This window comes from Musca autumnalis, unplaced genomic scaffold (genome assembly GCF_047663935.1).
Source record: "Musca autumnalis isolate F117 unplaced genomic scaffold, ASM4766393v1 scaffold_2, whole genome shotgun sequence".
Taxonomy (NCBI): domain Eukaryota; kingdom Metazoa; phylum Arthropoda; class Insecta; order Diptera; family Muscidae; genus Musca; species Musca autumnalis.
Genome location: NW_027411755.1, coordinates 9,172,153 through 9,189,674, shown reverse-complemented (window position 1 = coordinate 9,189,674; position 17,522 = coordinate 9,172,153). Strand labels below are relative to the sequence as shown.

At 37.7% G+C, this 17,522-nt stretch overlaps 1 protein-coding gene and 1 long non-coding RNA gene across 7 annotated transcripts in view; one reads left to right on the top strand and one right to left on the bottom strand.

Annotated features, from left to right (window-relative positions):
• raw (NDT-like domain-containing protein raw) overlaps positions 1-9,525 on the bottom strand; it is a 95,945-nt gene extending 86,420 nt beyond the window's left edge. For 4 of the 6 annotated variants that reach the window (XM_073966853.1, XM_073966856.1, XM_073966852.1 and 1 more), the window contains exon 1: positions 8,379-9,525. Coding sequence is in view for 1 of the 6 variants with exons in the window: in XM_073966860.1 (XP_073822961.1) it covers positions 8,379-8,554 (176 nt within the window). In the remaining 5 variants the exon portion in view is untranslated. The remainder of the gene's footprint in view (positions 1-8,378) is intronic. The other 2 variants (XM_073966854.1, XM_073966857.1) reach the window with 1 other exon arrangement.
• A 2,425-nt stretch (positions 9,526-11,950) lies between these two features.
• LOC141393612 (uncharacterized) lies at positions 11,951-15,686 on the top strand. Its single transcript, XR_012410145.1, has 2 exons — positions 11,951-14,870; positions 14,932-15,686. It is a non-coding gene; the product is annotated as an uncharacterized lncRNA (long non-coding RNA).
• The last annotated feature ends 1,836 nt before the right edge of the window (positions 15,687-17,522 follow it).

Here is a 17,522-nt window from a genome sequence, read left to right as displayed (position 1 = left end):
TTGGTTTTATGGAAATACCTTTCCAAAAAGTGGTCATATGATGGGATTATTTTGAGGTGGTCAGGTGATATAACCCAAAAACTGATTTTTGGACCCGGATTTTTCCATAAAATCCTCAAAATGTCGAAAATCGGCCCATTATGGGTACCCTGTTAATGTATGCCAGATTATAGCTCGCACTTTAACCTTTCCAAAATGGTGCTATATGTTGTAATACCTTCTCTGGATCCAGAGATGTGGCCCTTAGAATCTTGAAAACTCGGTTCTGTAGGGCTCATTTCTTTACATTATAGGTGTCTATGGAAAAATTTAAAGTCCTAAATTAAACAAAAATGTCTTTTAAATTATATCTTTCCTCTAAATAGCCGGCCTTTGGCCGGGGATTTAAGACTTTCTCCTATGGACGGACGCAAATCTCGGGAACGGGAACAACATTTTCTTTTAAATTATAAATTTTTCTTTAAATTGCCGGCTTTCGGACGGGAATTTAAGACATTCTCCTATGGACAGGTGCAAATCTAGGGAACGGGAACACATTTTTCTTTTAAATTATATATTTTTCTTTAAATTGCAGGCCTTCGGCCGGGGATTTAAGACTTTCTCCCATGGACATCTGCAAATCTCGAGAACGGGAACAAAATGTTCTTTTAAATTATTATTTTTTTTTATAAATAGGCACTTATAGAAACCGGGTGGTCGAGATTCTGAGAGCCATACCTCTGGATCCAGGGAAGGTATTACAACATATAGCACCATTTTGGAAAGGTTAAAGTGTGAGCTACAATCTGGCTTAAATTAAATGGGAACCCATAATGGGCCAATTTTCGACTTTTTATTTATTTATTCAATTCATTTTTAATACTAAAGCCTCCAAGGCCAATAAATAGTATTAACAAACATTTTGAGGGTTTTATGGAAAAATCCGTGTCCAAAAATCAGTTTTTGGGTTATATCACCTGACCCACCTGAAACTAACCTCAACATATGATCACTTGTTAGATAGGTATTTCCATAAGCTTTCGGTTCAGTAGAGCCGGGTCCAACCCGGGTTTTGTACCCGGACTTTCGGGGCCAATAACCGGATAACCGGGCCCGTCCCCCAAGAAAATTAAGCATTTCCGTGATCAGCGCAACAATATCTACCTCTGGAAAAAATTTCAGAAAAATCGGAGAGTTTTTAATAAACTAGAGTTAAGCCGGTAAAATCGCATAGGGGTCAGCTCAGAATCAATTTCACAGGTATATCGGCATCAGGATCAATCACTCATATGCCATTCATCGGGAAATCGAATGATTTATTATGCGTATCTTCAGAGAGGAATGTTTGGTTTGCTTTGTGCCTTCATTTCGCACCATTGAACCATGTGCAGCACAATTTGATCAGGAAGCGGTAACGTTTTCCGAAACATAGATGTTTTTCGAAAATTTTCGTATCTTAATCCAAGAATTCAAATTTCGGCACACTGACTTTTTCATCAATTTATATTAATTTCTTAATGTTAGGGTGTAATGAAATGTACTCAGGCCATTATCAAGGTTCAATAACTAACTGCAGGACTTAACAAATAAATATTTAATAACAAGTAAAAAAGGATCAGTCGGCTTTTCCGACAGAGATATACCCTCAGCCAATGTGAAGCGAAAATTTTACCTCCGGACAGATCGAATGTATTTAAGGTCTCTCATAATTTGGTGGCCCTTTTTGGACCATTGAACTTGCCGACAAAAATGTGGATTAGGAAATAACTGCACTAAGACACAAATGTTGAACTTTTGTAGGGCAGGTACCCTTAGGGAGGACCGATATGGGCCATTTTAGAAGTTAAACTTCTAAATATTAGGAGATCCAAAGTTTGGACCAAATTGGTTGCCCCATTCAAGTGATATCGTCCTAGCATTTTAGTGACATTTTTTAAATATTGGGGAGAAGTACCGAAAGTTGTGGACCTGTATTGCCCATGAAACTAAGTTTGGATATAATATGACGAAGACCAAATGTTGGACCAAATCGGTTGAACAGTTCGAGAGTTATCGTGTTCTCCGACCGCCATATATGGTGACACAGGGGTTTTTTTACACCTTTCGGGCTGTTTTCCCAAGAAATATGGACCTGCACCTGAAAAAACTTTTACCGTCATAATGGAGGTAGCGAATGCAAATCGCTTCAACAAAGATCAAAGTGATTCGCGAGCAGGTCTTAAAGTGAACTTATCCGAAATTTTGTGTGAGAGGTACCAGAAGGAGTAGAAAAATATAGTCCATATTCGAACCTGATCTATATCTGGTAGATATATTAGGATATGCAAAGTATGGATTACATTGGTCATTCCCTTCAAGAGTTATCGTGCGCAAAATTTCCGAACATTTTTGAAGTTTTGGGGGGAGGTACCTGAAGGAGTGGACCAATATAGTCCATCTTCGAATTTAAACTATGTTTTGATAAAATATTACGAAGGCCAAATTTTGGACCGAATCGACAGATCCGTTCCAGAGTTATCTTGCGCTCCAACCACTACACAAGGTGTCATAGGGGCTTTTTGCACCTTTCCCGCCATTTTCTCAGGAAGTATGGACTTGCCCCTGATGAAACTTGTACCGTCGTATGGGGGGAAGTGAATACAAGTTGCTGCAACAAAAATCAAAGCGATTCGAGAGCAGGTCCTAAACTGAACTTATCCGAAATTTTGTGTGGGAGGTACCAGAAGGAGTGGGCCGATTAAGTCCATATTGCTTAGCCTTCGTAATATTTTGTCCAAACTTCGTCCACTTTTTCGGGTACCTCCCTCAAAAATGCACGAAAATGTTCGGAAAATTTGTGCTCACGTTAACTCTTGAAAGGAGTAACCGATTTGGTCCATACTTTGCACATCGTGAAATTTCAACCTATTACGATGGTACAAGTTTTGTCAATGGCAAGTCCATACTTTTTGAGAAAATTATCCAAAAACCGTAAAAGAATCCTATGGCCAGCATGTGTATGTGTAGTGACTGGTGCGCCCAACAACTCCCGAACCGAATACTGCGTTGGTCTATACTTTGGATATCGTAATATTTCTGCGATTATTAGATGAAATTCGAAGATGATACTTAAAGGTCCACTTCTTCCGGTAACTATCCTACAAAAGTTCAAAAATATTCGCTAAAATGGTAAGCGCAATATCTCAAAACTTTGGATCTCGTAATATTTTGTCCAAACTTAGTTTATGTTCAAAAGTGGACCCTGTCCATTCCTTTGGGTACCACCCACACAAATGATCAACATTTGCCGTTAAGGGACTTTGCGAGAATCTTTTGGAAATGTTTACCCTATTTACAGCGATATGATATTTTTCGTGGGCAAGTCCATGTTTCCTGTTATAATGGTCCTATCGAAATGAATGGAAATGAATGGAATGACAACCATAATAAGAAAGACTTCCAAAATCTAGTATGTCGGTCCATTCCTTTAGGTACCTCCCCCACAAAAGTTTTGAGATGATATCTTAATCCATATCATTGTCGGCAAGTTAACACGCCCAAAAATGCTGAAGACCCCCTAAATACAAACGTTTTTTTTTTTTGGGAAAAAGGTGTTTCAATTCACACAGGCTGGGGCATAGCCGACTGATACATTTTACTAGTTTTTTTTTTTTTTTTTAGTTATGTTATTCGTGAGGCAAGTATCAGCTAGACCCACTTAGAGCACTTTTAGTTTGATCAGGATATGGCAAATAACAAAATTCCACTGCAATTCCATTTGAAAAAAATTAAAAAAAATTTTCGCGAGCACATCTACGATTTTTGGTATAGAGTTAAAGGAAAAAAATCTGGTTTCAAATCTGCTCGCGTCCACGAAATTGGCCGATGCGCGTAAAAGTTATAGCGGTATTTATCCTCTTATAAAGAAAAAATATTTTAAAATGTCTTATTTTTTGTATTGAGAAAATGTAAGCATATATCAGTAACAGCATTTGATATCCATCCGTAGATGCACCATGTTTTTTAATTTTTGCGGAAAATCAAAAAAATTAAAAAAATCTGGCAATAAATTTAAATTATACTAACTCAGAGTCCGTATAAATCTCTAAAAACTAAATTAAAAATACGTACAGAAACTAGACAACGCGTAAAAAAATGTGAAAACAAAATTATAAACATTGGCTTTATAAATTGCATATTATAACAACAACAAAAGAGAAACAACTCATTGTTGGAAAATATTGTTACAAATATATTTTTTGGTTTGTTTCGAAAAATTAGAAAAAAAATATTTGAGAGTTATCCTACTATTTCGCTAAAATCTAATACACAAATTAAAGTATTCTGCTAAAACTTTATCAAAATATATGGTTTACCATCGTGAAAGCTTATCTGCTTACTGTGATAACTTATTAGGATAGGAAATTAAGAGTAATATTGAAATTACTATCATTTAAAAGATATGAAAATTAAAAAGCCTGTAATTCACGAATTAGTTAAAGTCGGTTGATGCGCATCCGATTTTGGATAAAGCGAATCAATCTCTTTCAATATTTATGCATATTTCGATGTTTCACTCAGCGGCCATTGTGTGCCGCCAGTTGCATCATGCACTGCAAAAAACCTTAAAGTTGGTAAAAGTCGCGCAATGTGCATACGATTTTGATGCGCATCCGGTTTCATCAGCGCCCATCAAAAATACGTCAATATACACCTATTTCAAATAGATTCTTCAAAAACCGCGGATGTGCTTCACATTAAATTTTTGGCGAAATACCCATATTACTCGCGTATCTCTGTTTTTTATGACACGTGTTTTCGCAAATATTATAATCGCGAGTAAAGGATTCCATTTATATAAAAAATTTTAAAGAAAATCGCGGTTTAGTACGCGGATTTGTCAAAAAATATTTTTGCTGATTTTCCTATTTTCAGGGTATCTATATCCGCGGTTTTAGTGGATGGATTCGATCGTGGATGGACTCATTAGATCCATCGCGTAAAAAAACTAAATTCACGCGGGGTACAAAGGAAATTGAATGGCACTTGTAAATTTGAAACGCAAAAAATAGGTTTTTTAAAAAAATTCACGCATCAAATATTGGCCTTTAAACTCCAATTACTAGGATGCTGTAAGGAGCACACTCATGAGATATGCATTAAACGACGTAAAATCACGAGTTTTATAATCCTATTATGAGTTTTGAATATGATCTTGTTGCGCGTCCGAATTATTAAAAAAATTTAAAAAACCCCGAAATTCCGGCTTCAAAATGTCAGCATCAATTTTAGGTGGATGCAGTGGATATATCGAAAAATGATACACTAGTATCATATTGCACATGAAGTATTCTTTGAGTCTTTCTTTGGGCATATGTCTATAAAATGTAAGGTTAAGCCAGAAATCGGAAGGGAGCATAAAAAACTTGTTGGCTTCAACCCATTTTTACCTATTTTTCTACATTGATGCCAACACAGCTTCCACGTGAATTAATTTTAATGGTTGACATTATGGGATCCCTCCTAAAACACTTCATTTTAAAGAATTGTAGTCATACTTTATAGGATATGTTAACAGTTCGCGAATTCTAAAAGGGTGAAACTCGGATTCATCGATTGCAAAAAATTTTTGTTATTTACCATATACATTTTTATTTTGAATTAGAGTCAAATCGGTTTCAACATACCAATTCTTTGTTGGCATCTGGCAACGCAATTTGAGTGGTAAAGGTATTTTTTCAACACTGTGTTTGTGGTGGTAACATGCGAATAAAGTATAGTACACATTGACACGCAAAACTGACAGTCATCGAGGTCTATTTCGTGAATATCAAAGCCTAATTGAAAAATTTCTTTTATAATCTCTAAATAGTATCGTAAATATTGTATTTCAAACGTTTTTAGCTAAATAAAAGTTGTTATTTGCCGGAAAATTGTCCTTAAAGTACGTTGACTGTCAGTTTTGACTGTTAGTGTGTACTCCCCTTAAGTGATTTGTATATTTTGTATATTTTTCTGAAGCAAATGAAAGCATGAACAGTGAAACCTCATCATTGCGGCACTAGAATTAGGTCCCGACTTCCACAATTATGAGACTTTAGGATGCCAAAAATTGTCAAGGAAATTAAATGCTCTGCATCACTGTAGTTATCGTACTGTTATTGCTTGGCGGCCCAAACGTTAATTCAAGCGAATTGTATTCCGTCCAGAACTTCGGTGGCAGCAATTCTGAGTCTTAATTTGATTTTTAACGAATTAGTTGGCCGTGGTTAGAACCTTTGCTTTCTACTTGTATTTTTGGACAGTAGATGTTGTATCCTGACCATTCTTATGATATAATCCGCGTGGTATATGTTCTGGTAAGGCTTACGAACGGAAGGTTTTTGAAAACACAGTCTTTTACGCTCAGAAATTCTTCAAAACTTCAACAGAATATTTATGAAGTTGTTCTCGCGGCTCCTATTATAAACGGTAATGACCAAAAAACCTGCCCGCACCAACTGAATTTACTAATGAGCAACCCGCCGTTTCTCTTGGGTCAGACGATCTCCCCATAGTTAATTGTTGCAACATTGGAGCCGGAATAAATGAATTGTGGGCCACGGTTAAATCACTCTCGAACCCCGGAAGGAGGGAAGATAGGACCTCAGCCACGTTTGGCGTACTACGTCAACTATAGACCCTTTACGCAAGAAAGGGTGCTTCTATAGACCCTATCGGAAAGAAAAAGGGTGCTTCTATAGTTCTTTTCCGAAAGAAAGGCTGCTTATGTAGACCCTTTCCGAAAGAAAGGCTGCTTCTATGAACCTTTCTAAAGAAAGAGTGCTTCTATAGAGCCTTTCTGAATGAAAGGTTGCTTCTATAGACCCTTTCCGAAAGAGAGGGTGCTTCTATAAACCCTTTTTGAAAGAAAGTGTGCTTCTATAGAGCCTTTCTGAATGAAAGGTTGCTTCTATAGACCCTTTCCGAAAGAGAGAATGCTTCTATAGACCCTTTCTGAAAGAAAGCGTGCTTCTATAGACCCTTTCTGACAGAATGACGGCTTTTCACTCGACTTAAGCTCGCCGGAGGTGGTGGTTCATTCGACAGCTTGAACAGTAGGACAGACATAAACAAAATATAACACACATCTGTCGACAAAGCCGACTGATACCTTGTGTGAAAATCCATGCTTCCCGGGTTAAAGACCATCAACGTTCCGTAAGTGCCACTCGATTTTATCTCATTTTTTGAAAGACAATAAAGGCGATATGGAAACCATTGTAAAATTCTCGAAGATCAACACCGACTAGGCCAAAAAATCTTTCTTAAAAAAGTAGGATCTTTGTAGGTGGCCGCCCTTCTGCCCGTATTTAAGACTAGAGGACGGAAGTCAATACCGGGAAGTATGGGATGTGACAAAAATATCTGCTAGGGGCCTTACAGGACTTACTGTCTGTTTATATTATAACATTTTGTCGAATTATCCTTCATTATAAAGAATTATTTCACGTATACGCAATGGAATTGACATTTGAAACCTAGTGGGTTTATAAAATCCGGTTATGGAACTCCTTTCCTTTACCGACCAAACATAGAGGCTCATATCTTGGGAAGTATACTTTTCCGCAACAAAAGCAATACATTTGGATTCGGTGTAAAAAGTACTATCTGTGGTAATTTTTTAAAAATTTTCTGCGGTGTTTTGCCAACATTTTGGACTAGGGCCGTTGTGGAACTTTGGAGGCCTATATCTCGGGAAGTATACATTTCCGCAACAAAATCAATCATGGTTGGATCGGGATAAAAAGCTCTATATGTGGTAATTTTTTCATAATTTTCTGAGTTGGGTCGGTAAAGGAAAGATAAGCCCTGATATCGGAGTTTTTTCCGACTTTTTCTGAGGTCTGATTAGTAAATTTACCAATTTTTCCACAAAACATTCCGATTTCGCGGCACACGTCCATATATTCTTTATCAAATTCGGTAATTCTGTATGTGATTTTTTTTTTGGTATGAAATCGCGACCGAAGGATTGCTATCCAACGAAAACTTGATCCAATAGGTTCAACACATTGGTATTTAGGAAGTCTACAACATCCAAAATGGATTAGATTGCGTGTCATGACCGAGGTCTTTCTGGTCATAACACCCACAAATTCAATTGTAAGGCTTAGACCTTTAGGTGATCTGCCATCAATACATTTTTCATACTTCAAACCCCTCGAACTAGTAAAAGCTCATCCATACCCCAAAATTCCTAAAATTCCTTATAACAAAGTTCTACTGTTGTTTATTTATTTTTGTATTCATGGGGAGATTGTGCATGTGCGATTGTTGTTAGATTTGTGTGTGTTCTGTGGCTGGGGCCATGAGCCATGAGCAATTGAACCTACCAGCTGCCTGGAGTTTCTTTCGTGTTATTGTTGAAAAAAATTTACCTGAAAAATATCTTCACTGTCTTCATGCTGGGGTTTGTGGTGGTATCCGATGACGTTGTTCGACGATATTTGGAATGGTGCGGCGATGGTGACAACGGCGCCACTGTTGCTGTTGAAGACGACAACGATGACAATGAGGTTGCTGATGACGACGATGCTGATGTCTTCCCGAACATATGTTTGCCTTTTTATAAAAACACTTTGTTGTTTTTCGTTTTCCTGTTCTACTACGATTACGATTGGTTTTGATTATACATCCTTGAGAAAAGAAGTCATGGAGTAGAGAATTTCAGAATTTCCCTTGTTTTCATTCTACTTTTCAAGACATGTTATTGATAAATACAATAACAACAACATTTCGAAGATATGGGTTTTCTTGGGTACGTCGTCTTCGGTGTTTGTTAACCTTTGTGAATCATCATTGTTTCTAGTTGGAAGGTACGCAAAATACGCGATACAACAATTTTTTCTGTTAAGGTTCTTCGTGACTTTTATTGTTGTTTATCTTTAAGTTTGTACATTTGTTGTTGTTTTTCCAAGGGGGGGACAATGGCACTTTATTAACGTTATTGAGTAATTGTATTTGTTCACAGATATCAACCGTTTTTGTTGTTGTTTCTTTTAGCACATGCGAGCCGAGCTACGGGGTAAAGATTTTTCACTTCTTATTAGAATTAGTTTTACACAAAAGCACTAATGACATTTTCTAATTTTTCCACACGAAAAGCAGACAGCATGAAACGCGACGCGAAGTAGTGAATGTATTGAGTGTATCTATAAGAACGTTGCGATATAAACAAACGGGCTGATAAATTTGTATATTTATATATCACGCGAATCACAAAAACAGCAAAACAAAGACAAATAACAACAAAATATAACTAATATTTGTTAATCTCCTCTACCCATTTATTCAGCGTTGTTTTCTTTTATTTCCAATTCAGAGTGTAAAATGTTGGAGAGTTGAGTTAGTCCATTGCCGAGAATGAGGAAAGGTGTTTTTATTATGACATTATGTTGGTTTTCGACCGAATGAAAACATGAAATAAACAATAACAAAAGACTTGGCGTTTTAACAAATAATTTCCTCTGTGACGACGCAATCCATGTATCCATGTTAATTCCCTATGAAAGGCAAAACTCAACTGTCAACTGTTGGCTCCCCAATATTTTCTCTCGTTTATTGTTGATTCCCTTTATCACTTCATTTCGTAGCATCGGTTCGACGTTTTATCGATTTTATCGATGACAAATATTTATCGTAATGGGATGATGTTACCACACAACACTATTACCGGCCAGAGAAGGGTGCTTAGTTCAGACATCCTCCCAAGACGGTGGATAAAAAAATTAGTAGTGTCACAAGTAAATAACAGGGGTCGCTAGTGCATCTTAGGTGTCAATTTGAACAACGAGAGGCAGTTGTTAAAAGAATATTACATTCTTCTTTTATATGTAGCCATGGTATTAGGGTTGAAATGTTTACCACAGGTAGTCCTTGTTATACTGACAACAAGGACATATAGTTTTCCGGGGAAGCCCAAACTAACAGCCTTATGGGTCTCAGATTTCTCTCAAATTTCAAGTGTGTATCTTATCAGGTGTTCGACATTCGTAACATCTTTAGATAGATACTAAACTCAAACATCATCGGATATATAGGCATAGCCAAGAAAGAAGCCAAACATTTTTGATAAAATGTTTGATTCAATATTCATGTGTGGGTGGTCTTTTTTTGTTGTGATAGTTCGCCTGGACTCGAGGATTCTTTCCTCAAGTGTATAATTAGAAAATGGAAAAAGAAAATATACATTAATTTTACATATGACTGCTATTGGATATGGGCAGCCAGAGAAATTGCTAAACGTCAATTGGTTTTGGCCACAAATCTAGATGGTTAGATGGACAATTGAACAAATGCCAAGTATCGAAGCCAGAAAGGGCACCTGAGAACATATTGCATCTATAGCCCCTTAAGTTTACGGAGACCGCCTGTTGATGCACGGTTTTCATGGAGTTCGCTACTGACAACGGTCAAGGTCCGATGAATGCATTCACTAGCTGGTGGAAGGTGGAGCTTCCATCATAGTGTGATGGTTACATGAACTGTCTAGTCAGCAACACATTATGTTGTCTGACTGACAGTATCCTGCTCTCCTCATAAATGTGATCCACACTGGACATTTGTACACAATTCGTTGTAACTCGGAGTGCTACGTAGAGCAACATAGTTAAGGACGGAACGGAGGGCGATTGCTACCAATGTTTCATTGTCACCAAGCGCTGTGTGGACTTTATTCCTGGCTTTCACTTTCTTATTTATACACGTGTCATGTGTCAAGAAAGGAGGTCGAAGAATACCCTTAGTAGTTTTGGATTATTGATTATATCGAGTTCTAGGTTTATTTCTCGCATACAGAAAGTGAAAAGTGACACGCATAACTTTGTAAGGGATAAAAAAAAAGATTGCGCTCCCGAAAGCAATTATCTACGGTGGCTAGATTGTCGGAAATCTGAGCACTTACATCGTGAATATTAACACCTGATGCAATGATGGAACTTTCACAAGCGTACGACACAATCGCTGGTGAATTTGCTTCACTCCCATCTTGATATTTGGAGTTTTTGCTTCGGAATTCGACCAATGCTTGCCTATCATTTAGGTAATTGACAAGCCAACGCGTGACATCATTTGGAAGGGTGGAATTCATGATTCAATTCACCTTGGACATATCAAGAGCTGCCAGAATGGTCCGTTCTTGGTCGTTATCTCCTACAAAGCTGTTCTTGTGTAGCAAGGTGGAAGCGCTCTTTCAGGGGTGGTAGCATTTTAAAACGTTAGCTACAGGTGAAAGAAGAGAAATCGGGCAGTTGAATTATAGAGGATTTTTCGGGTCTCAGAATCGGAATAACTCGCGCCACATTCCAGATATCCGGAATCAATAACTGTGTAATTCATAACTCACATATGCCATCTGGGCCAAGGACTTTGGATGGTATAGATTTGGAGATACCTGTCTCAACTACACTTGATGTTGTTGTTGTAGCATAGAAACATACGTAGAAGCAAGCGGATAAGGGTGACAAGATCAAATAAATAGGAATTCATCCTTTTACAAAAGATATTAGGAAAGTTTCGCCGACGCCAAGATCGTACAATCATCCACATACGCAACGATCTCAATGTCTGTCGGAGGGTAATACAGGAAAGGTAAAAGTTAAACAGTTCACTCTACAGTGCTTCCACTTCAACCCATATAATTGATTATCCAATATTTCCAACGTTGCCGGAGCGTAGTCTGCTTGATGTCCTCAAACGGGGTGCAGTGTATCAAAGGCTTTTGATAAGTCGAACGCCACCAACACTGCCCTATCGTCCGACATGTTTTTTTTTTTGGAGATAGTGGGCAAAGCTGTTGTAGTTCTGTGCAGCTTACGGAACCTTTGCTGATGATCGGCAACTAGATAGCTATTTCTGACTCTCGTCAGGAGTAAAGCGTCAAGAGAATTTGTTGCGGCCGACAAAAGCGGAATCAGTCTCGACGATTCATATTTTTTTGGAATCCTTGCCTGGCTATAGTAGTGGGACCAACCTGTTTATTTTTAAGACATCGAACACGACATACATAGGTAGCTAGCCACAGGTTGAGAACATTAATAAGATACTCAATTCTCAGGTCATCCAACTGTTTCAGCATTACCATGGAAATTTCGCTGGATGTTTTAGTGTTCCTAATGACATTTGAATCCATTGCAAATTGTGGAGGTTTCTCATCCGCAGGAAGACCATACAAAAAAAGGAAATGGTCAAAAAATATGGTCAACCTTATCCATATTGGCTTATTTTGTATTTGTTTAACATTGTTGACATCCCAGCAGTTAATTCATTGGCAGAAATGTTGCAATTTGTTTTAAATTATTTACTGTTTACACCAACATTATAAATCGCTTCAAATTTGTTGTTCAAAAAATAGGAGTGCGGAAGAAAGAGGACAATAAAAATATTTTTAGTTGAGTTTAAGATTAAAGATGCCTATATTTTAGTTGACAGTAGTGAGTCCAATACATTTCATGAGATTTGATGGCTGTTTGAAAACTAAAGTCCTTTATAATTATTATAATTCGAGAAAAAACACATGGTTTTTGTTTATTTTAGTTCGCATTAGCTTCATTCAGTATTGGCCTTATTGAAATACCTATAATGGGCAATAACTACTATACTATAAAACAAAGTACAATTACATTAAATTTGGTTTTCTTTATTTATATATGTATTTACATTAAAATTACAACGGACATTTATTTCTTAAATCTTAAAAGTTATTTACATTGGAAATTCTAAGTCGCTATTATATAGTATTTCCGCTTGTTCGTAATTATTTGTGTGCTCAATAGCTGCATCAAATCTCCTCTTGGCATAGTAAACAGTCTGTGGACTTGGTGTAAAATAAACAGGTCCTATATATATGATATTTACCCGTGCTCTTATATCGTAGAAAAATTTTTCTACTGTCCCATGTGTTGTTAATTTGCTTATATTGATATTTTCATAGTTGATTAGAATATACTCCTAACACCAGTTTCATTTCTGTCTAGAACTTCTTTAAGGTTTCCTATTATTTGCAATTTCTCCACCAAAGTTGTTGTTTCTCGTTCCATTGATAAAATTTTGAGTAGTGATGCCATGGCTGACACGAATGTTATTGTATGATTCAGGACTTCTAAGCTTCTGGGAACATCTCCGCCAGTTCCATTAGATCCCACACAACTTGATCACTGAAAATTTCTTCATAAGTTTCAATTTTGAATTTGTCGTAGAAATAGAGCCTTCCCATTTTTTTTTATTTTTGCTGTAGACATCGACGAAGATAAAATCAAGCACCATTCCTTGGTACTTTATATCTTTAGCGATGTAGGCTCTCACAATATTTACCAAAAGGTGATATATGTATATCAAAGGCCCAACGTTTGCGTACATAATATATATCTCTTTCGCCGTAAGTTGGCACTATATCTTGATGCGTGGGATCTGAATCACAGACAGTCAATACTATTTTAGCCCCGATGCTTTCAGCTGAATTATATATTTGTGATATCATCTCCCTGACAGATTCTGTAGGGTATGTTGACTCAGCCGCTGTTCCAATGAAAAGGGTCCAATCGCTACATACGCCGGTTAGTAGGAAGCAATACTGCGATCGTACTACAGCGTCTTCGATGTTTAGTGCGCCAAAAGACAGGACGCATTTTCGGAATTTCTCCTCCATGTTTCCAAAAAATTGCCTCAGTTTGATAATTGCTGGAGTCGAGAATCCCATTGGGGAATTTTTATTCCTAGGATCACCTGATCGTTTATATAGGCCCGCTTGCAAAGCAATACTTTGATAATTATAACACGTTTCTGTTCTTCGTTGTATGGGGAACCGGCGGCTCCAGTAGCAATCTGCTTATATGTTTCTTGAGCAGTCTGGTTAAAAATTGTTCGATTTTCCATTTTATTGATTTTTTAAATTCACGTTATCAGATGCGATATCACGTTATCACGGTTTCTTACTGAATGAAACAAATCTGTGAAAGAGCGTTCTTATAAGGTTAATTTTTCATTCTTAGGTAGGAAAAATGAATGGAGAAATGATTTTTCCTACCCATTTTTTGTATTCGCAGGTAACAGGCAATGCACTTCTAAAAATGTATCCTTCAATACTTAGGATTTTCCATAATTTTGCAGGTAATTCTATCTGTTTTCCGCGAATGGACAAGTCAAACAAGGCCATAAAAAGTTTTCTTCGTAACGAATTTTCAGTTTCAATCAGAATATCTTTATTAATAAAAAATATGCAAAATCCAATTATCACCTTTTATATTTTTAGAATGTAATCAGGGAACCATATTTACAACCACAACAGTTCCAGTTCAACAGGGAAAATCTTCAGACGGCGTTCAAACAAATTTTGATTCCAAAGAATTTGCCCGTAAAGGCACACAGACGGCGATATCTTTTGAATATTTGCCGCTATTAAAAAAAGAAGCACAAATTTCAATTTTGTAATTTGACGAAGAGCCTCTTTTAAATGAACAACCAGTTGAAGTTCGCGATGAGGCGGCTTTTCTAAAACCAGAGGAACCTCGAAATGAACAACCAGTTGAGGTTCACGATGAGGCGGCTTTTGAACCAGTTGAAGTTCACGATGAGGCGGCTTTTCTAAATGAAGAACACCTAGAGGAACCTCGAAATGGGCCAGTTGAATTTCACGATGAGGCGGCTTTTCTAAATGAAAATACTGAAACTTTTCGAGGCAAATATCCTTGCCTTGTATGCAAGAAAGGATTTTCAAGAAATCATAACGCAAAATGAAACATCCATAAAGAGCAAGAGCCACCAAAGAATGCGGAAATGCAGCAAACGTTTTTCCAGCGAATCGGAAATAAAAAACACAAAAAGTCATTTTACGCCATATAAACGATGCGGTGCGGCTAAAGTTACTATATGATGTAAAACAATTGTAACTTCTTTGCTTGCGAGTATTTAACTTTTCCTTTTTTCCTATTTCAGAAATTAAACTTGGGAGAATATTTAAAAATGGAACGCTATACAATTGCGCAAAGAACTAAGATTGTTTTTCTATTCATTGAAAATCACCGTTCGATAATTAATACTCAACGTGCATACAGAAGATTTTATGGTGTTAGAACTGCTCCAACGGGTCCAACCATTCGTTCGTTAATGAATAATTTTGCTGAATATGGGACTGTCGGAGATTCAAGACGTACGGGCAGACCTCGAACTGGCAGATCGGCCGAAAATATTGATGCTGCGCGACAGAGCGTCGAAGAAAATCCGGAGACATCAACGAGAAGACGATCTTCCCAGTTGCAGCTTTCTGACCGCACTCTTCGGCGAATTTTAAAACACGATTTGCACCTCTTCCCTTACTAAATCCAACTAGTCCAAAAACTAAATCCTGAGGACTTCGTATTGTGCTTGGAATATGCTAGAGCAGTTTTAAATCTCGTTGATCAAAATGAAAATTTTTTGTCAAATTTAATGATGACCGACGAAGCGCATTTTCACTTGAACGGTTTCGTAAATAAACAAAATAACAGATTTTGGGGATCCCAAAAATCTTCATCAGAAATCTTTACACGCAATTCGTGTTACCGTTTGATGTGGCATTACCGCCCAAGTTATGGAAAATGCCATAAAAAGAGCACATTTTTGCGTTAGAGAAAACGGTTCTCATTTAACTGATATTATTTTTCATAATTAATGTAAAAAAATAACATAAAATAAGCTTTCTTTTTATCATAAATTTTTTTGTTGTTTTTCATTCCATTCAATAGTTATTTAAAAAACAAATCATATAGTTACTTTAGCCGCAACCTGTGTAACTATTTTTCATTTCTATTACAATTCTATTAAAGTTTATGTTGTTTTCCAGTCTTATGCAATATACATACGACGACGACAACAACAAAAATCATTAATTTGAAATCATTAAGGATATCATTTTGATTGCCTTGCTTTCCTGCTTCATTTCTGACATAATAAAAATAAAAGAATAAAGAAGGCCGAGCAAATTTAGAACTGGGCTGCCCTTTACTTTTTATTCTTTTATCAGAAGTAAGCAAGGTAAGCAAGCAAGGCAGCTTATGTACGCAGGCCTTAATTGGTTGAAACTAGGCCAATTAGGCTACCCATGATTGCTCAAAGAGCGGCGTTCAGTGTTGATGAAGTCGGGTGGTCTACTGATGAAGACAATGATAGGGACAATTAGGGGGAGATGTTCCGACCCAAGAGGAATCGACGGGTTGCCAGGAGAGGTCATTTGTCAGACCAGGTGAAACAATGGTTACGTCAGTTGAACTCTCCACTGATTTTGGTAGGGGCGTCCTCCTTGACGGTGCAAAACGAAGAGCTATCAATATGTTCAGCTAGCGATATACCCCTTTGGTTCTTGCCTAGGATCAAAAGCCATAACTCAAGCTCAACATGAAAGTCCCCTAGGCCCAGTCGGTTATGACCTTCCCTACCTAAGTGGGCTAATATTGGACCTATAACCTGGAGTAAAGCTATCTGACGGCGGGTGTATAGGTTAGGCAGCCCTGCAGGAACTCGGCATTAGAGCATGACTTAAGTGAAATAGGTCTGAATTGAGCAGAGAGCTGCAATCGGAAAGCTAGTCGCTCACCTACACTTCTGGTGCGGTCCTTCCTCAGTACATTGTAACTATCATAATGCTATAATCTGTGGTGTTGTTAAGGTTTGGCTACTGTTTCTCGCACCGCCTTGACCATGATATTATTCCGAGCCATATAGTTCACTATTTCCTCGATCTTGCAAAAATTATTAGGATTGGAACAGCAACGATCGGTTTTAAGTGCTGCGTGTGACGACAACTCACTGGAGGCTGTGCTCACGCAGCAACATAATCCTGACGTAGTCCCCCACATTAAACTGTCCAGAGCAACACTTGTGATGTACCAAAATAATACAAAGCTGTTCCGAACACAGAAATACGATACAATTACAGCTGGCAGATTGCAGGTGTTGTCTCGTCCGGGTCAATGCGGGGTAGAATAACCATGGCACTGTAAGATAGTGTGCCTTTTCTGTAGTCTTAGTCTTCGTCCAGTGCAAAGAAATCTCCAAGATCTATGTAAGTTTTCTGTGTGTAACACGTTCCAAGTCTTAATCAATCTTCTTGAGCTTAAACGCTCACTGCTCTTAGCATGCTTGCTGATCATAACCAGTTCCAAGGTAATAGCTTTGTTCAAGATCATTGCAACGTTCAAGCTCTAACAGCATTCTATCCCGACAGCAATTAACCGAATTCTACCGCACCGACAGTAGCCAACCCATATATATTCACCGTGCCAATTCTAGCATCCAATTACCTAGGTGCCGACTACATTAACCCCAGAACCTTTGCGCCAAATCAAGATTACCATTAGCCAATATCACCCAAGGCTACCGATTAACCCGATGATCACCGAGCCGCCGAATCAAGCGACTTTATTTCTTTGGAGGCGAAATCAACAATCCAATTATCGCAGAACCAACTACCTTATAGCCGAATCAAAACAACCCAATTACGGCATAATCGATGCTGAGAGCTGACTGTCGAACTCCTCCTAGCTGACTTC